The sequence below is a fragment of the Mucor mucedo genome (genome assembly GCF_025094135.1).
Source record: "Mucor mucedo strain NRRL 3635 chromosome Unknown EV154scaffold_16, whole genome shotgun sequence".
Lineage (NCBI taxonomy): Eukaryota > Fungi > Mucoromycota > Mucoromycetes > Mucorales > Mucoraceae > Mucor > Mucor mucedo.
Genome location: NW_026252300.1, coordinates 219383 through 238874, shown reverse-complemented (window position 1 = coordinate 238874; position 19492 = coordinate 219383). Strand labels below are relative to the sequence as shown.

The following is a 19492-nucleotide window of genomic DNA, read 5'->3' as shown; positions in this document are numbered from 1 at the left end:
CCAGATGCTTTCCAGGATTACGAAACCTTAAATAATAAAATTAAAACTGAAAGAATATACATGTGTATGCGTATTTTATTTTTTTATTGATTATCTTGAATCACAAACAAGGGATAAGGGAATATGATTTTATGTTTGTTATTCTAAACGTATAAAAATTTGGCACAATTTATTTGTAGGGAGCGGAAACTAATTTGGCAATGGTTTGAAGTTGAATGTTACTTGTTCCTTCGTAGATGGCACCAATCTTGGCATCTCTGTAGAATTTTTCAACGCCCAACTCACGAGTGAAACCGACACCACCACACCATTCAATGGCTTTACTGGCAGCACGTTCAGCGATTTGAGAAGAGTATAATTTAGCCATGGCAGCTTCCTTGATGAAGTTCTTACCCTCCTCCTTCATACGGGCAGCGTTATAAGTCAAAAGTCTAGCAGCTTCAATTTCTGTGGCGATTTGAGCATATTGATGTTGCATAGATTGGAAATCACCAACAAATTGACCGAATTGCTTTCTTTGGAAAAGGTAAGGCATAGCAATATCGAGGGCACCTTGAGCAGTACCAATCATTTGGGCGGCAATACCAATACGACCTTCATTCAAGATTTCAATAGCATACTTGTAACCCTTACCAACCTCACCAAGAATGTTTTCTTTGGGAACACGGATCTCATCAAAGTTTAAGACACAAGTGGATGAAGCACGAATACCCAACTTGCTTTCCTTCTTTGCGACTTGAACACCCATGGACTTTTCTACAATGAAACATGTAATACCCTTGTAACCCTTGGAAGGATCACTGATTTTTGTTTTTAAAAAAGTCAATATCTATTACAATCGCTTTTCATTTTTTTTTTTTTACTTACACATTGGCAAAGACTAAAAAGATATCAGCCTCACCAGAGTTAGTAATCCACATCTTGGATCCGTTGATAACGTAGTGATCGTCCTTTTCGACAGCACGAGTTTGAAGAGCAAAGGCATCGGAACCGGCACCGGATTCGGACAAACAGAAACAACCAACGGAGTCAGTAGCCAACTTGGGAAGGAATCTCTTCTTGACATCTGCGTTACCGTACTTACGAACAAGAGTACCAACTAAAGTGTTCTATACAGATAAAAAATAAAATAAGCATGATAATTATTGCACGTTCTATTTCCGCTCGTTTACTTACTTGAACATCACAAATAACACTGATGGAAGGATCAACCTTGGCGAGTTCTGTTCATCGTATTTTAACAATGTTAAAAAAAAATATTCGGTAACTTAGTTTGATAATGGCATACCTTCAATAGTGATGATGGCAGAAGTGAAGGAACAGTTGGCACCGTCATATTCGGCATCAGTCTCAATACCCATAAGCTAATAAAATTTTCCATCAGTCTTAGACCTCTTATCATCTCACATTGTACTTACACCTTGGTCGAAAAGAGCCTTCAAAACAGAAGCATCGAGCTTTTCAGTCTCGTCCATTTCAGAAACCTTGGGCTTGACAACCTCTTGGGCGAACTTGGAAACTGCAAGGTTGAGGTTAATCAAAGTACATGTTTCAGAAAAAGATAAGAGAGGACTTACCGACTTCCTTGAGCATCACTTCCTCATCAGTAAAGCATGTAAGAGATGAGGGAATAGCATTGCGAGCAATAGCAGTTTGGGTGAAAGTTCTTTAAAGGAGTGTTATTACATGTAGCAAGCACATAGTCTATATGACATACCTCTTGGGGATAGCGCGAGAGGCCAAGTTAATGGAACGAGCAGCAGATCTCAACATATTCAAAAAAAAAAAAGTGTGGGGTAATGGAGTAAAAGGAAAAAAAAAAGAAAAAAAAAAAGTTTAGCCCAAATAGACTTATCATTTGAAATTTCACATGCCTAACTTGTTTACAGTGCCGAACATGGACCTCTCCACAATTCGTATCAATAATGCAATTTACATTGATACTCCGTTAACAGTGCATTTTGCTACCTTGATCCCATTTTATCTACAAGATACTCTATTTAAAAAGACCCGCTTAATTTTAATTTACAAATGCCATGAATGATAGCCACGTCGTTAATACGCCCTGTGATTTTATTACCACAGACTTTTAATATAAATTTAACCGGGCAATGACAAACCCTAAATTCAAAAATCAGATTTGCGGAAGCTTAACCTAGATGCATACTTAATCTTTAATAACATATCAATGGCACCATAACATGATCAAAATATGCTGCAAAAGCAGTGGTGTCATGCATACCCGAGGTAAGGCTTACCGGGGCATGTCACTCAAAATGACTTGTAGATTTCCCACGCTGTTCCTGACGGGGACCTAAATAATTAGCAGGACGGATAAATTATTTATGATGAAATTGTCTTTACCTAATGCAAGTGTCATAATGTTTACATGTGGAAGTGTATTTTGTACCTGTAAGTTATTCAAATTCCCACAAAATCTAAGTAATATATGTATTCATTGTGGTTTTTATAAAAGAACTTAGTGATAAATACATTGATAACATTTCATCAGCAGGAACTTTATCCAGTACGGGTAATTTTAAAGTGTGAAATATGGCTATACAATTTAAGCTGGAATAAAAAAACATAGCTAGAACTGCTATTTTAGTTGGTTAGTAAACGTTATAATAGAAGACGGGATACCATCGACATCAAGACCACCGGCATATTCAGATGGAAAAAAAATCGGCAGCTCTTAATCAATATTTTGATATGTAACCATCAGGGTTAGCGAATACATGAACTGAAGGCGTGTCTATATCTACCAGACGCTAGAATGATGTGCATTGCTCAAAGAAAGCACTGCAAGTTTAAACCACAACTGATACTACAATATAGGTAGATACTAGTATGACTGAAAAATATGCTGCAAAGTACGTATCCTTCATTAGAGCGCCTAGTAAATTAAATGCAATGTTTTATTTTTTTGTCCTTTGATGACATTGTCATGACAAAGTGCTGCCTAGTTGCAACAATTCACTTGAAATTATTATCATGCTCAGCCACTTTTTCGTTCTCATGTTGCACCAAGAAGAGTATTTGTTAAGAATGATAATTTTTGATCTCACCAACAGAATTTCTTAAACTACTAGTAGACATGGTATTTTCAGAATTTAAATTTGGTATAGATTTGGTAAATTACGAATATCCTTTGGGTGTTCGTTTTCTTTAGTGTAAAGATTATAAGCACAGCTATTCCTTTTTAAGTTCAAATTTTTAATTGGTTGAATGCTCCATTTCATTTTCGAAAAATGTACCCAAGCTGGGTTTGACATTGCAGCTATTTTAGACACACGTAGATAAACAGACAAACGAGAATGTGAAAACCATGGATAAAACTTCAACAGCACGCGAACTATAATAGAGCTCTCAATGTACAAATGTTAGTTTTAGAGCTGTTTATTGATAGTTGGAAATTTACACTGATTGGTGAGATCAAAAAGTTAATTAATTTTCCAAAAATTCTATCACAAATCATTGTATCTTTTATTTTTTTTATAAACACGAAATGAAATCCTGGAGCAACTTACCAGAAGAAGTTTTGCTAATCATATTCAATTCCAATGATAATACATCCTTCTTTGAAGACAGAAAATTGCTAGAAAAAAAGGATATTTTTCAATGTGAACTTGTCTGCAGAAATTGGAAATTGCCTGCACAAAGAACCAACTACAAATCCTTGACTGTGAGTAGCCGTGATACCAAAAACTTAATAAACGCCCTGAAAAGTAGCCAAGAATCACCCGGTAAATTTGTTAAAGAGCTTATTCTTCCTAATTCAACGAACGGCTTGTGGAAGCAATGTTTACCTGCTATGGCCGACATCTTTCCCTTCATTGACACATTGGAGGTGCATGAACCAAACGAGGACTTTACTCTACCTTGATCTCCATTAGCAGCGCATCGAAATGGAAAGGGCTAAAAAACTTTGAATTCCCAAACAATGATTCAGATCTTGGAATGTACGCATCTTGTGTTCAAAACTACCAGAGAAGTTTAGAACGCCTTTTGGTTTGTGACAAGATCCAGCTCATCCATGCAAACGAGGGTGGCATTAACAACGAACTTTATTTCAGTCTACTTAAAGAACTCGGACAATTTTCAAAGCTCAAAGAGTTAGTTATCAAACGACATGCTAATGACTGTTTAGAATCATTTGACAAGATCATCGAAAAGTGCCAAAACTTGAGAAAATTGGATATTGGAATCTACCCCGAATTTGACAATAGAATAACAACCTCTGAAACAGACCTGTCTCGGATTAAACCTCGGCCAGATATTAAAACACTTGACGGATTGTTTGTGATACAAGATGATAGCACCCTAATATACATTATGCATAAATTTCCCTGCCTGCAGGAATTGTTTATCAATCACAGTTGGCGAGATGATTCAGAAGAAATGACGGATTGCATATGACAGTACCCAGAATAACTGCCAATATTTTGACCAAATTTATATCTTTCATGACTCCAATTTCTTCCTGTGCTATATCCATTTGTATCAAAATACCTCTTGTTGTCGATGCCCTTGAGGAATATACAAGAGTTATGTCCAGCAAGCTATTCGGGTTTTTATCCATTAGTTACTCGTACGATAGTATCATAGATCCACTGTTAGAGCAACATGCAAAGCTGACCATGCACCGTACAACAGGCTATAAAAAAAATCAAGACCACGAATTCTTTATCGACTATAGTTCTATTGCGGACACATTGCCTCATCTGAGTATCATAGAAAAAACTGGGAGCTCGCTGGCCGAACTTACATATCGTATGAATTTTGACCGTGTGTCCAAAGAAACTCATAGAAAAGCTTACGATATGATCTATGGACATTTTTTGGACCACATATTTAGTCACTGCTCCAGTCTAAGAAAGCTTAGGCTAAGCAGTACCAAAATTCTGGAATGTAACCCGATCCTATCCTTAAATAATTCAATGTCACATTTGATTCTTTTAAACTGCTATATTGGTAAAAACGTGCTTTCTCAACTCTCAGACCGTATTACTTCCTTGAAACATATGGTTATTGTTCGCTGTAAAGTGGAAAACCCTCACAATGGCGTCAACACTCGGTATTATCATGTCGACATGCTCAACACCACATTTGACACCATTCGAATCAAGTCTGAACATTCCATATATCTCATTGCTGTAAAGTTAAACCGAGGAAGTCATGACGAATACTACAAACTGATCTTTGACCCTACAACACATAATTATCATACGGCTGTGAAATCAACACGATTTGCATATGAACTCATGTCTGACTATGAAAAAAATATGAAGGTGTCTGTTCGATGTAAGGGCATAAAGAAAATCCAGCTCTTTATGAATGCTTGTGTTCATGAGAGTGAAGTTGCTTTTGGTGAAATAATTCTAGAATAAATAGTGTCTATAACTCCAAAAGAACTTTTTGACAAAATTCTTGTAAAATCTGTAATATCCTTAATGCCAAACGTTTTAATTATATTTAGCTTCGCGGGCCGAGGCAATGATCCATAGACACATCCATTAAAGCGATGTTTGACCTTAAAAAAGAGGAAGCCCCAGATAAATAAAGTGACTAGGTTGGCCTGTTCCTAGACTTATAGAATTTATGTTGGCACATCAGTAGTTTCTAATTGGAAATAGGAGCTTAACTAACATTCTCTTGCTATACTCTACTTTTTTTTGCAGCTGAGGTATGTAGAATATCCCAAATATCAAGGTAAAAAGAATATTTTGGTCACTTCATTGATGTAACGACAGCTGAGAAATTGTAACACGCGTTGTCTGCATTAACTAAAATGACGCTATTAACTAACCTCATGAAAGTTAGGGTAGTTATCTCTGACAATGAATCAGGGAACAAAGTAGTGCTACAAATCTCTTTTTGCAATGACACCATTATCTGCTATACAATGAATTTGGCACTCTTGTTTGATATCAAACCAAATATTTTAATTTTAAGTACAAGTGCAGATAAAGCTTTCAAAAAAAAAAAAAAAAATTCCACTAAACAATTTGTTGAACCGGAAGACAAAAAATTACTGAATGGAGGTGTGATGTTCTATGAAAACATTTGCCATTCAAAGTAATTTCTATAATTGGATGTTATTGTTTAAAAAATTTATAACTGACAATAAATTGGGATATTGGCAACTTCTTTTCTTCAATATACAACTTTTTCTTTACCTTATTTTATTTTTATTTACATATATTTAAATGTCTTCAAGACAATCTACAGTAGCATTACAACATGATGACTCTTTATCAGAGAATGATTCCAAAGCTGTAGCAGGTATTACAAGCAGACAGAAAAAAGTAATTTGTTTTAACATGTTTTTATTTTTTAGGCACAAGTAAGACCCAACGACTTAATTTGCTTATATTGTTTCAACTAACTTTGTAATAATAGATTCGTATACGTTTGCATAAAGTGCAGCAAACAAAAAATGATGGGCGTTGGGTTGACAAAATGAGAAAACCATGTCCAAGTTCATGACTATCTTTTGCCACATTGGCGAGGCAATAGAGTAAGTAACACAATAACAAGTATCCATATATGGTAATCTAACAGTGTAACGCCAGATGGATTGAAAGTTTTATCAGTGAAAAATCGATGACAACGATAATAGGGAAGCATCAATCATACAGTTAGAGCAAACACTACACGATGGCGTAGTTCTAGCTAAATTGGCACGTAGAATTCAACCTTCCTCCATTACCAGTATTATATCAGGCGATGCCAAATTCAAATTTTTACGCTCCAACAATATCAATGCATTTTTGTCTGTTATACAGCAAGTTGGTCTGCCTTCCATTTTTTTGGTTTGAATTTGTTGATTTATTCGATGGAAAGAATATGCCCAAAGTATTTATTGTATTCATGCTCTCTCCCATTTATTGCATTCAAATCAAATCGCGCCACAGATTAAAACTTACACGGCGAATTTAATTTTTCAGAAGACATTTGATAGCAACGCAAAGAAATTTGGAGAAATCAGGTGTACCTATGCCCAACTTTAATAATCTTGGTGCATCTTTACAAAACGAATTGGATGGTGGTAAAAAGAAAACCTTTCTTTTTCGACCCATCGAAGAACCACTAATAGACGATGAAGATTTGATGCCAAAAATGAGACAAATTAGAAGACATACACCTGATTTAATAGTGGCTGATTTATATGATTCGGACACAGAGTCAAAAACATCCGCAAGTGATGATCATGATACCTCTTCGGGTATTACAACAATGCAAAGGTTACAATTTTTAGGTATGTGTCACAACCAAACACGAATGTAATTATGAGCTCATCGGTTATTTCAAACTTTTCTAGATGCTTCTGGTGATTCTTCAATCAGTAGCTCCGCCTCCGAAATAGAGTATTATGACGATTCAGACGAACTCGACTCCGAAGATGAAGACGCGATTGCAGCACGAGCAACGGCCCTCGAGCAACACTTTAACTGCTCCAGAAAACAACAAAGTACTTGTTTCAGCACAAGGCTGCATCCGAACATTTATGGCTCGAAATAAATTAGAAAAGATTAAAGAGCAGTACCGTTATCAGTCTTTCCAGTCAACTATACAAAAAATGCAAGCTCGTATCCGTACAGCATCAATGCGCCGCCAACTTGGTGAAAAACGCAGCGAGTTTTTGCTTGCCCTGATGATTGGGTAACTGCATTACAGGCTATGATTCGTCGACACCTTGCAATAAAAAAAATGGACGGCATGCATCAATTCCAGTTGGTGGAAAATCAACGCATAGAAAATTTGAGAATTGAAGGCAAATCCAGTGCACAGTACCATGAAAGTGCTTATCAAAAATTGAAATCGGATAAAAACCCTTCCATTGGAGTTGTTAAGAGTGTCCTTCACATGCTGAGCAACAACGATGTAGATTTTAACGAGGATTTAATCATAGAAGATCTCCGACAGAAGGTTATTGAATCAATTAGAGAAAATAATCATTTGGATAGTCAAGTGAGCATGATTGATATTCAAATCGCATTGCTCTTGAAAAATGTCGTAACATTGGATGAAGTAGTTAAACTCAGTAATGCATTTTTCAATCCCAACAGAAGAAAGCAACAGCAACAGAGATTTTCTCAACTGATGTCATCGAACCCTTCCAATAGTCCTTATGATTTGCGTGGTGTAGACAAAGGAAATCGTGACAAATTAGAATTGTACCAACAGCTCGTATTTCTGCTGCAAACAGAACCTGTATATCTGGCAAGATTAATGTCGATCACAGGTGGTCAAGTTTATGGTGAAAAGAAAGGTCAGCGCAAAATTGATGCTACGGTGTTAGCCCTGTTCGGTTATGGTACCAACGCCCGCGAAGAATGTCTATTAATCAACTTGTGCAGAGCATGTATTGTACAAGAAATGAAGCGCGTCAAAGACCCTCAAGAATTTATGCGTGGAAACTATACATTTATGAAACTGGTCGTTCAAGTGAATCGTGGTGCCAAGGAAAGACAGTTTTTCACATCCCTTTTTGAGGCGTTAATCAAAAAAGTGATTGAAAATAATGAGTTGGATTTGGAGACAAACCCAGTTGTTATTTATCAGAAATTTGTCGGTCAAGAAGAATCTCGCACGGGCAATCCTTCGGACAAACCTTTTCATATTAATCACTCTCAAGCATTGCAAGTACCCGAGGTTATGAACGCTCTATCTAATCATTGGAAACATTAAGAAATCTGACAGAGGACTTTCTAAGTGCTATCATTAAAACAGTAGATTCAATGCCCTATGGTATGCGTGTTATTGCAAGAGAGCTTCGACTTGTGATGGAGGAAAATTTCCCGGATGAAGCCTCAGAAGAGATCATTAAATTCTGGGAAATTTTGTATATTACCGCTATTTAAGTCCCGCTATCACGTAAGTTTACCAATTAGCGATATTTACATGTTATTAAGTCTTTAATGTTAGTGCCCCTGAGCAATATGTTTCTCTTAATCACGAAGTATCTTCAGTCCAAAGAAAAAATTTGGCAGAGGTAAGAGCAAGATATATTGTAGACGTTTTCATTATACTCAAACTTTCAAAAGGTGTCCAAAATGCTGCAACAAATCTCCATCGGCAAAGACTTTGACACGCGCAATGTTGAACTGAGTGCTTTAAACAGTTACATAAGGTCATCCAATCAAAGATTTACCCAATGGTTTATGGATCGTAAGTAAACTTTGGAGCTCGTACCTTACATTTGTTAATCATTCTATCTAGTTATGATGTGGAAGAACCTGAGCAGCATTTTGGCTTGGATCAACTATCGGATTATAAAACACAAAAGCCAACCATATACGTGCATCCTACTGAACTTTATCATATTCATCAGCTTTTGGAAGAAAATATAGATTCATTGGAACGCCAAAAAACTGGTATTCTTCATAATATTTTAGGCGACTTGGGGGAGGCTCCTGTCGATGTCAACATGAGCGTTCCTTTACATGTTCTTCGACTTGAACTGAGTGATCGTAGAGATGGTATCCCAAATGAAGCAGGTGGCGACATCAAAAAATTATTATTAGATACCAAACGACTTGTATTCTGGTTATTCAAGTACAATCCGGACCATCACTAGAAGCTATCTTTGAAGATCCTGTTACAGATGAACATGAATCTATTTGGGAGATCGTGCGTGAGCAACAATTCCCCTCTGAAGGTACTGAAAAGGAAATTGAAATGGCTATTCGTGAAAGAAACTTTAAATTCGGTTATCAAAATGCTGCTATGGATGTGAAAAGGTAAAAACCGTTACATTATTTTATTTTCTCTTTTACTAATTCTTTTTATAGTCTAAGCTTTGCAAAATTAAAATCATTTGCAAGTAAGTTACACGCTTATTTGTTGCAACACAGTGTTATTCCACCTAGTCCCGGATACCAAAGCATCATCAATATGATTGCTGTTGATATCACAAAGAAAGGAGAACGAAGAAAGTTACGTAATGCTGAAATCAAGAAATTGCAAAACATATTGCTGCATTTAGATGAAAAACGACAGTTTTTGATTGGTCAAGCTAACAGCTATAAGAAGTATTTGGATGGGTGTATGAATAACATGGCTGAACGTAGAGGAAAGAAACAGAAATTCGTCTTTCCATTTACCAAACAGTATTTCCATATGAAGTACTTGAAAAGTCATGGACTTGTTCCCAAATTTGGATCCTTCAAGTATTCTGCAAAAACTTTATATGATCGTGGTATCATTCTAGATCTATCTGGTGTTTCTAAGAAGTTGTATGCTCGCATTACTTTAATTTTATCGATGGATCGTGCCGGCATCATTACCTTTGAAGGGTATTTTCCTCTTATGAATACGCAAGAATTACGTGTTGATGTACAATATGAAGAACTTTTGCAGACGCAGTACGAATGTGTCCAGACAATGAAAGTGCTGGATGGCATGGCTACTGTTAACGTTAATCTTCTCATTTATTTGATCAACAAAAGTAAGTTATTGTAATATATCTTGTAAATACCATATATCTAATGGAATTCTCTTACAGATTTTATCATACGGCATAAAAACTTTGTGTATACCCTCTCATATTTTTTTTTTTTTTTTTTTGATTAGATATTGTACCTGTATATATAACATTAGTATTTAATAAAATATACCATAGCATTATAATTTACCATCGTTTTATCTTTATCAATAGACAATAGATCTTCCATAAATAGATAGATACAAACATGGCTGGTGTTTTGGCTAGTCATTATATTGTCTTATAAGATATAGGATGATAATTATTCAAATAGGTTATACCTTCTTAAGGTAAGTCTAAGCTAGCATTACACAGGTATGATATTTTATACAAATGATTACAGCATACTTCACAAAAGAAATTCTATCAACATTTGAATTCCACGATGTTTTTCTCTTACAGAATCGAGCTAGCCAACCTGCGAATCAAGTTTGCGTCTCCATTGATGATTTTTTTTTTTTTTTTTTTTTTTTGGTTGTGTAGGCGTGACACAAATAATTTATCCGAAATCAAGTATTTTTAGCATTTATAAAAAGTCACCTCATTATTTAAGCTTTTACTTCTTTGCTTCAGCCCAAAAATATAAAAGACCGTTCTAAAAATATTTTTTTCCTTTCTTCAAAATCTTTTTCTTTTTTTATTTATTTTAAAATGAAAACAGCTTGGTATCTATTGTAGGGGCCGTGAGTTACTTCCTTGGTTCAGTAACAGCTCAGAATAACGAATCACCTTTTCATTGGTCTGACAGTCAAAATGTTATTTCACCATTCGCGAAATCAGGCAAAATGGAAGCCATCGGTAGAACAGGTGTAGCAGCTATGCACGCAGTTCTTCTAAAGTAATAATTAAAAAAACAATTCCCCTGAAAAAAAAAACTAATTTTTTTCTTGCGTAGCGAAAAGACTATTTTAATTATTGACAAAGGTAAGAAAAATAAAATATGCAAAAACAGAGGCAATTTCTCAACTCCCCTTTAAATTAGCCGAGTGGAACGAAGCTCAATTTGACTCCGGTCAAAGCGCCTTTCAGTTCAATATGATTTGGATACAAATACATACCGTCCCTTGCCATTAGAAACCAATACTTTTTGCTCTGCGGGTGGTTTTTTGAGTAACGGCAGCTTATCAGCACTGGTGGTGGCGAAAAGCGTGGACGTGATTGGAAGGCTGAGCCAGGTTGGCAGTCTATTCGTCATTTTACTCCATGCACAGATAATTCCTGTTTATGGGATGAGTACAAAACCGGGAAAATGACCGCTAATCGTTGGTATCCAACTGTGGAACAATTACCTGAAGGTGATTTGTTTATTATCGGCGGTTCAACAAAAGGTACAGCTGTCAATCGTGCTGAGGTCAATGTTCCTTCGTATGAATTTTGGCCTCCAAGACCTGAAGGCGAAGTTCCATTCAAATTTTTAATTGAGACTATGCCATACAATTTATATCCTTTTGTATTTGTCTTGCCCGATGGTAATTTGTTATTTTGCAAACAAGAAATCGATTATCTATGATTACAAAAGCAAAAGATTGTAAAGGAACTTCCAAAATACCTGGTAATCCTCGTTCCTATCCTTTGACAGGTGGTGCTATTATGCTTCCTCTTGACCCTAAAAACAACTACAATGTGGAAATATTAATTTGTGGTGGATCTGAACGTATGAAGCGAGACGCTACTGCTGATGATACTTGTGGTCGTATCAACTTAGGAGACGCTAACCCTCAATGGAAGATGGAAAGCTTTATTCACAAGCGTTTGATGCCTGATGGTGTTATTATGGCTGATGGAAATGTGCTCTGGGTCAATGGCTGTCAACGTGGTGGGCGGGATACAATGGCCGTAATCATGATGCTACTGTAGATCCTCTTATTTATACACCACAGCTCCCATTAACAAGCGTTGGACTCAAAACTTAGCCAACACTGACATTGCACGTATGTATCATTCAGTCGCACTAACATTACCCGATGGTCGCGTATGGATTGCTGGCTCCAATAATGTTGATCCCCCAGATATCAATGCTGAATATCCAACAGAATTCCGAGTTGAATACTTCTCTCCTCCATACCTTTTTAAAACCGCTACCGCCCACTGATCTCTCATGTTCCTCGTATGTCACCTATGATGAGTCATTCGACATTCTTTTAAATCTGGAAAATTTAGCTGCTAAAGACACTGACCCAGCAAGCAAGATCCGCGTTGGTTTATTGCGTACCGGTTTCAGTACTCACTCTATGCATATGTCTCAACGTTATGTATTTTTAAATCATGAAGTATCTAACGATTTACAGAGCCTCAAAATTACTGCTCTCCCCATGCTGCCATTTATCCTCCAGGTGCGGGTATGCTTTATGTTCTTTATGATGGCGTACCTTCTAACGGCACTGAAATCTTTATTGAACGCATCTCTCCGATTTACAAATTTAATACTATTTGATTAGTCTGCTCCATACCATTACCTCTGCTAAATAATCCATTTTTCTCATTGCCATATAACTTTTCATTTTAACATTAAATTTCTTTTTCATATCTAAACCAAATCCACTGATAATTGAGGTCTTTCTTGACAGATGAATTTGATACAATACAAGCGAAATATTAATTAATAGAATTAATACAGTATCGACTGTCTGCTTGATTAGTTATGTTAACCACCGCATTCATTTGTGTGATAATTAACACCCTAAAATAAATCAGCAATCAAAATGTTTTTTTTGATCGATATTGGCGATATCGCTCAAAAAATCGAAAATATCGATATCTCCGATATTTTTGATTTTTTGATCGCTGATCGCAAAGCCAAATTTTCAAATCTCTATAAAAACAACCTATACATAAATAAATAGATGTAGCAATACCATGTTAATAGATAAACGTAATTTTTTAAAGAAAAAAAATGTTTATGGGGATGATAGCCAGGGTAAGAAAAAGACAACTTCAGATTACGTAAGTAAAATGAGAAAAGGGGACATGTGACTGTGGGTTTTAATGATTTTCCAACACTGCTGGTAATACTACTCTTATCGACTTTGAAAGCCTTACCAGTTTTTATTGAATATTTGTTGTTAGACCTGTCGACCCCATTCACCAACCCAATAGTAGACACAAGGTCCTTTGCATCAAAGACGACAATTTTTTTTTTGCTCTGCCTCATCATGCGCGGGATGGCCTTTGAATAAGGGGAAACGTCATGATTCTTTATAACTTCACCAAAAACGAAGTTCGAGCCTGGAGTACTTTCTTAATATGTAAAGTCAAAAAAGAACAAGCGTTTACACACGTACCAGTTTTCAACAGGCCGAGACATCCAAATTACTTTAAGTGAGCACACATGAATTTAGATTTGCAAAAAAAAAAAAAAAAAAAAAAAAAAAAAAATAGGAGAGTGCCTTGAATCTATCATTTACAAGACTGATGAATCAGTTGCTGTAGAAAATAATCAACGGCGTTGCCAAAAAAAAAGGAATTGAGTCTGAATTTTTTTTTTTTCTTATTTAAACAAACTTTGTTTTTTATACCTTTTTATTCTTATTCTTTTTCCTCTTTTCTTTTTCTTCCAGGTTAATGTATGTATATGCGAATAGTTAATGGTATTTGATTCATCATAACCATTTTTAAATTAATTTAGATTTAGTTATGTGACTAATAATAAACGTGTTACAACTTTCTAATTTAGGATCAGACCAATGCTCTTTGCTCGGTAAGGAACTCTAACTACTTTCTTATATCTATTAGCGCATTTTTATAGCTAAAGGAATCAATACATTGATTACTTGTGGAAAGGTAAATAACTTGACTTTGGTATACTTGTTTATTATTAAGTTAACCCAACTTTTTAAAGCTGATTGATATTACTGTTTATTTGAGGCTCGTACATCCCACGGTTTTGTAAAGGTACACATTGCTAAACATGATAATTTATTCTCTTATTAACGTAAACCATATTTTTGCAGGTAAGTGATACTGCTGTTCTTCTGAGGTCTTCGTGTGGTCACTATCGTAGTTCCTCTGATTATGTCTGTCTCTGGTCATATTTTACTGGTCATTTTCCATATTTGAAGAGGTTCATCATGGTCAGATTCGACGTTATTTAGTTTTTTTTTATAAATAAATTTTTTTTTTTCCAATATATACAAACGTATCAATTTTAAGCCTGTATCCTGATTCAGCAGGGGTGTAAAAGTAATATTATATCGATTATCGATTACCCCATTTTTTTTTACCCCATCCAACGATATTTTTTTGTTTTTTTGATTTATGGATCGATATCGTCAATCGCGATATTTTGGAAAGTTTGATCGATATTGCCAATAACGATATTTTAGAAAATTTTATCGATATCGCCAATCGCGATATTTTTTAAAAAAAGATCGTTATTTCCGCTCTAATTTGTTTGCGATATTTTTCAATTTTTGATCGCTGATTTATTTTAGGGTGATAGAGATTTCTCTGAGACTTTAACATCGCCATTTGTAACGCAATATTAGTACTATGTAATTTAAAGAAAGCATAAAAAATGTGCATAGTATCACTGCCGATGTTGTCTAAATAAAACCAGTGCATTCTCAATTTTGCAATCGAATCCCGCTTGGAATGGGGTATCATATGTATTCAGGGACTATTCATGTAATTTTTTTATTTGTTTTGAAAAAAAAAAAAAGTAAATTAAGATGTTAAAATAAAACATAAAATATATAGTTGTACATACACATAGACGCAAAGGGGTAGGGGAAGTAGAGGAGGAGAAGGGGTATTATTAAATTGTAAGTAAACAAAAGGGAAACTAGAAAGAAAGAAAATAAAAAAAGGATCTACAAAATTCCCTGCAAGTTGACGTGTTATTAAAAGAGTTATACATGTAAATTCAATTTTTCATTTACCTGAGAATAATATTGAAAGGTATCATAAAGACGAGTAAATACATTGCAACAACTGCTCATGATCAGTTTATCTACAAAATCTTCCGCTTGAGGCTCAGTCAATTGTAATTGGAAACGATCTCGTAACTGTGGGACAGTCAGGTCTCCATTTTGGAAACAAGGCAGTTTGGAGTCTTTACTCATCATTTCTGTCAACAACAAAATGTTTTCACTGTGCTTACGTACAGCCAAGAAAGCGGCTTTCATCAAGGCCTTATATTCGGCAAATTTCTCCCCGTGTACGCCACCCAAAATATCGATATATTCTTGAGGTAATTTGAAGGGTGCCATTTCAAACCCTACAGATCCAGGTGAATTCGAGAGCATAAATCCAAAGTCGATATCTTTTTTTAAAATAAAATAAACAGATAAATACATACAGCAGATATATATTCTTACTTTAAACTTACGAATTAAGTGGCCAGAATCGTCAATTAATAAATTGCCGTTGTGTCTATCTTTAATCTGTAATACGTAACAAGCCACGGAATAGCCCGCTAAACTTCTCATGAAAGCGTCCTGCGCCTTAATGAACTCATCCGAATCTGGCGGTCCGAAAAGCTGGTGACCATGCAGGTGAGTGAGTGGCGTACATAATAGTGAGATTTTAAACAATTTACCTTTTCAAAATAATCAAACAATGTAAAAACTGCACCCTTTTCATTCCAACCTCTAGTGTAAGCATCTTTTTTAATGGAATGTATGGAAATCGTATTTCTTAAAGTTTCGATTAACCCAGATCCATCAGATGTTACTAACACACGGAAACTAAAATCACGATTTGTTTAAGTCTCATATCAATATAAGAAAAAAAAAAAAAACTTACTACTTCACCCAGACATTGACTCCAGTATCTTCCCAGATACGTTGAAATTCACGGATCAATTGGATCGCAAATTGTTCTTGACGCAGATCAGCGCCATTTTTTACAATCACAGATATTAATCTCCAGTTTGGTAAATGACCATAGGGTGATGCAGCCCTTAACCTTGCTTTTTTGGTCTCCCAGTCCTCTGATAAAACCGCAGCTAAAAAAAGATCTGTTAAATATTCTTGTTTGAGCGTCGAAAAGAAATTTATACATTACCACTGGGATCTTCCTTGTTTACAACCCAAGCAATACGTTGCTCGTCTTCCAACATATCTCCACCAGCACCTTCTCCTCCACCACCACCTACACCACTGCTGACACCTTCCGTTTTCATTTTCGTCATTCTCTGATCTTCCAAAGCAATCATTTCCTTGATGATACGTTGACGGATCTGTTCCGTACCCTGTTTAGATTTCGGTGTCACTGCTGTAGTATTGCTTGTTGTGGGTAACTGCAATTGTGCCAACATGACAGCAGCAGTTCTCATACGTTCAGCATAATTATCGGCCGATCTAGAATTACGTCTACTGTCACGACTACTCAAATGTTCCAATACCGGTAATTCCTTTTCCACTACAGCGGTTGTTTCAGACTTCACTACACCAATATCGGATGTCTCGACTGCTGAAGATGAGGTATCTTCTAATTGAAGAGATTGACGTTTTGACTTTTTACGTTTCAAAGATTGACGCATACGGTATAGTGCTGAAGTATAGGCATCATCTTCAAAGCTCATTTCATCATCCAATACTTCAATCATGAGCAAATAAGGAGCCTGAATCAGTAAGAGTCAGTTTCATTATATCACGATGCGCGGTATCGAATACTTACCCTTTCTGCAGAATTCAATACGACGGCATCAGACGGACTGATGCGAACAATACGATGATGATAAGGTTTTTCACAGGTTGCAGGACACCAAAGAGGCAGGCAAACTTCTGCTGGTAAATTGTGATTTAACAACGTGAGTTCTGCATGAAGTGCACTCATGCGAGCTTCTTTAGGTACAATGACTAATCGAGTGGCGATATCCACCAAAGCCAACAGAAATTGCATTTCGGATCTAAAGTAGTTGGATCTCAGGAGCGACTTTCTGTTATCCATGCTCATCTTTGAAAGAGATTGGCGCATACGATCGTCTTCATCATCATCTTCATTTGAAGAAGAATTATCCGAGTCATACGATTCAAATGATGTGGATAGCTTTGTGGAGAGTCGCATGTGTTTTTTGGTGGTCAATATTTCTTCGGAGGATGAGCACTGAGATAATGCAGGTGAAAGAGGTGCGGTATTGGTCGGGACAGAAGATTGTCCTAATGCTGTTAATTTGGGATCAAAGACAGATATACTGTTATTAAAGTGTTTCTTTTCACTTAAACCATTACTGCTTTCCTTTTTGGATAAGATTTGATCTTCTCCAAGCTGAATCATCTTTCTGTTGAGCTTTTGGTGAGCGTTCTTAATATAACGCGAGACGGAAAATGCTTTTCCCTTATGAAGATCTTCAAGCGAAGGGGAACTTGTAAAAGGATTAAAACGAGTTGATTTCTTTGACATTTGTAAATCGGGCTGAGAAGCGGATATAAATTGTGGCGTGTTAGATCCAGTAGAAGAAGGGCTGGAGAGTGTAGGAGAAGGGGTAGGTGAATGATGATCTGTTGTGTTTCTTCTCATCAATGTGACTTCTTCTTGTACGTTATTACTACCACCATCAAAAGCTCTGCGCCCCTGAGCAATTGCAATTCTACCTGCTGGTTTTGTCATTAAGGGTTGTCCAAAACCTAGCAGCATGGCACCCATACCCACTAATGCCGGAAGTGCATTTTCACTCACTTTTTGTGTAGCCAAAATAGGGTTTGGCTCGCTGGTGGGACTATCATCTTCATCCTCCGAAAATACAATCGCCTGTGATTTGTTTAATAATCGCTTGCATAATTCGAAGGAAGGGCTGGTGGGGTTAAGCGATAGATCAGCTAAATAAGCCTGTAAATACCACAATGACTTTTAAAACAAGATAGTTAAGTTTTTTGTTCGCAGGAGTTCTTCTTCTTTTCCTTTTACCATGAGTGCAATATGAGTTGATTTTTCACACATTTCAACCAAGAAACATTCTAGAGCAACTGATTCCGAGGGCCTCGTAATTAACAAGTGACTAGTTTAAACAGCAAAAGATTAAGAGTGGAATTCAAAAAAAAGGTTGACATGAGCTTACATTAGCTGAGGTAAGAAAAACTCTATTTCAGAAATTGGAAACTTTTTGAGCTCGTTGCAAAGATAGTGCTGAATACCGACATTGTCTGAATATCGAAATAAATAAGAGACAGCAATCCAAGAGTTGAAAAACTCGGAGGTAAAAAGTCTTAATAAAAGTGCATTGGACATAACTTTTCTACAAAAAAAGATGAATGTGATTAACGAGATGATGAAGAGACAATTGAATAGATGAATGTAAATGTAATGTACCCTTTTATTCGTTACTGATTAAGATAAAAAATAAGAAAAAAAAAGAAGAAAAAAAAAGTTTGAGCTACACCATAGATTGTGTACAAACAAAAGTGCAAAGTAATTAATTTTAAAGCTCAACGGGGTTTCCCCTTTTGATGGTTTTTTATTCAAGATTCCCTCATCATTTCCGCAACGTAGGCTAGCATATTGATCGCATTATGAGGGGAGTTTTGAGATTCTGATTTAGTGTTTTTGATATGGCTATCGTAAGGAATATAAGGCGGTAATTTGCGTGGATGAGTTAAATGTTGTGTCGATCTGTTAACTTTAGCGCGACGATTTTGAAACCAAACCTAATAAGAGTTTTTTTTTAATTATGTATAATCCATATCATAAATGTCATGTTTTTAATAGCTACCTGCACTTCTCTCTTTGTCATGCCTAATTCATCAGCCAGTCTCTCTCTTACTTCTGAGCTGGGTGTATCAGTACTCTGAAATATCTCCATTAATCTGTTATATTGGTATGGTAAAATACGCTTTCTCTTTCCTTTAGTTAATGCCGATGTAATTTTTCCACTGTTTGTTTGATGCATTCCTGTTCTTGAATGATTCCATAAATCGGATGGTTCTGTAATAACACTACTGGAATCACTCGGTGAAGACGACCCACTTGAAATAGGCGAATAATCATTTCTAAAATAATCTTCAGTAACCTGGCTTAAAGGATGAATAGATACATCATTTAATAAGGCAGGTATAGCAAGAATAC

General features: G+C 36.0%; 6 protein-coding genes across 6 annotated transcripts; 3 read left to right on the top strand and 3 right to left on the bottom strand.

Moving 5' to 3' along the window:
• Positions 1-57: 57 nt before the first annotated feature.
• EV154DRAFT_542359 (acyl-CoA dehydrogenase/oxidase) lies at positions 58-1789 on the bottom strand. The gene is made up of 7 exons (XM_051604520.1): positions 1718-1789; positions 1578-1666; positions 1419-1519; positions 1289-1364; positions 1177-1223; positions 868-1109; positions 58-800 (listed from the first exon to the last, which is right to left on the bottom strand). Exons 1-7 carry the CDS (start codon positions 1771-1773, stop codon positions 170-172), a joined length of 1242 nt encoding a protein of 413 aa, XP_051460994.1. The 5' UTR covers positions 1774-1789; the 3' UTR covers positions 58-169.
• Positions 1790-3530: 1741 nt separating this feature from the next.
• On the top strand, positions 3531-5398 carry EV154DRAFT_498235 (uncharacterized protein; the record flags this gene model as incomplete). The annotated part of the gene is made up of 3 exons (XM_051600337.1): positions 3531-3721; positions 3871-4364; positions 4400-5398. Coding segments are annotated over 2 exons (1485 nt in total), but the record flags the coding sequence as incomplete, so codon positions are not given.
• A 769-nt stretch (positions 5399-6167) lies between these two features.
• Positions 6168-10909, top strand: EV154DRAFT_498230 (Rho GTPase activation protein). Its single transcript, XM_051600336.1, is given in 16 exon segments — positions 6168-6308; positions 6403-6475; positions 6628-6795; positions 6965-7261; positions 7325-7474; positions 7643-8658; positions 8709-8848; positions 8869-8880; positions 8932-8998; positions 9051-9178; positions 9226-9503; positions 9563-9746; positions 9798-10467; positions 10484-10584; positions 10638-10701; positions 10771-10909. 13 exon segments carry the CDS (start codon positions 6210-6212, stop codon positions 10465-10467), a joined length of 3282 nt encoding a protein of 1093 aa, XP_051460992.1. The 5' UTR covers positions 6168-6209; the 3' UTR covers positions 10484-10584; positions 10638-10701; positions 10771-10909.
• Positions 10745-13023, top strand: EV154DRAFT_542357 (glyoxal oxidase N-terminus-domain-containing protein; the record flags this gene model as incomplete). Its single annotated transcript, XM_051604519.1, has 9 exons — positions 10745-10779; positions 11151-11327; positions 11385-11413; positions 11472-11517; positions 11618-11958; positions 12024-12305; positions 12370-12530; positions 12616-12759; positions 12780-13023. 9 exons carry the CDS (start codon positions 10745-10747, stop codon positions 12921-12923), a joined length of 1359 nt encoding a protein of 452 aa, XP_051460991.1. The 3' UTR covers positions 12924-13023.
• Positions 13024-16230: 3207 nt separating this feature from the next.
• EV154DRAFT_536540 (uncharacterized protein) lies at positions 16231-18658 on the bottom strand (the record flags this gene model as incomplete). The annotated part of the gene is made up of 5 exons (XM_051604146.1): positions 16231-16433; positions 16493-17051; positions 17108-18277; positions 18338-18428; positions 18489-18658. The coding sequence occupies 5 exons, from the start codon at positions 18656-18658 to the stop codon at positions 16231-16233; spliced, it is 2193 nt and encodes a 730-aa protein (XP_051460990.1).
• A 230-nt stretch (positions 18659-18888) lies between these two features.
• Positions 18889-19316, bottom strand: EV154DRAFT_414849 (Homeodomain-like protein; the record flags this gene model as incomplete). The annotated part of the gene is made up of 2 exons (XM_051595630.1): positions 18889-19074; positions 19140-19316. The coding sequence occupies 2 exons, from the start codon at positions 19314-19316 to the stop codon at positions 18889-18891; spliced, it is 363 nt and encodes a 120-aa protein (XP_051460989.1).
• Positions 19317-19492: the final 176 nt, after the last annotated feature.

Coding starts and splice junctions, on each gene's coding strand:
- EV154DRAFT_542359 (XM_051604520.1), bottom strand. CDS start 1,773: ATGTTGAGATCTGCTGCTCGTTCCATTAACTTGGCCTCTCGCGCTATC. Junction 1,667..1,717: donor TCTCGCGCTATCCCCAAGAG/GTATGTCATATA, acceptor ACTCCTTTAAAG/AACTTTCACCCAAACTGCTA. Junction 1,520..1,577: donor AGTGATGCTCAAGGAAGTCG/GTAAGTCCTCTC, acceptor TCAACCTTGCAG/TTTCCAAGTTCGCCCAAGAG.
- EV154DRAFT_498230 (XM_051600336.1), top strand. CDS start 6,210: ATGTCTTCAAGACAATCTACAGTAGCATTACAACATGATGACTCTTTA. Junction 8,659..8,708: donor AAGCATTGCAAGTACCCGAG/GTTATGAACGCT, acceptor AATCTGACAGAG/GACTTTCTAAGTGCTATCAT. Junction 9,504..9,562: donor TGGTATCCCAAATGAAGCAG/GTGGCGACATCA, acceptor TGGTTATTCAAG/TACAATCCGGACCATCACTA.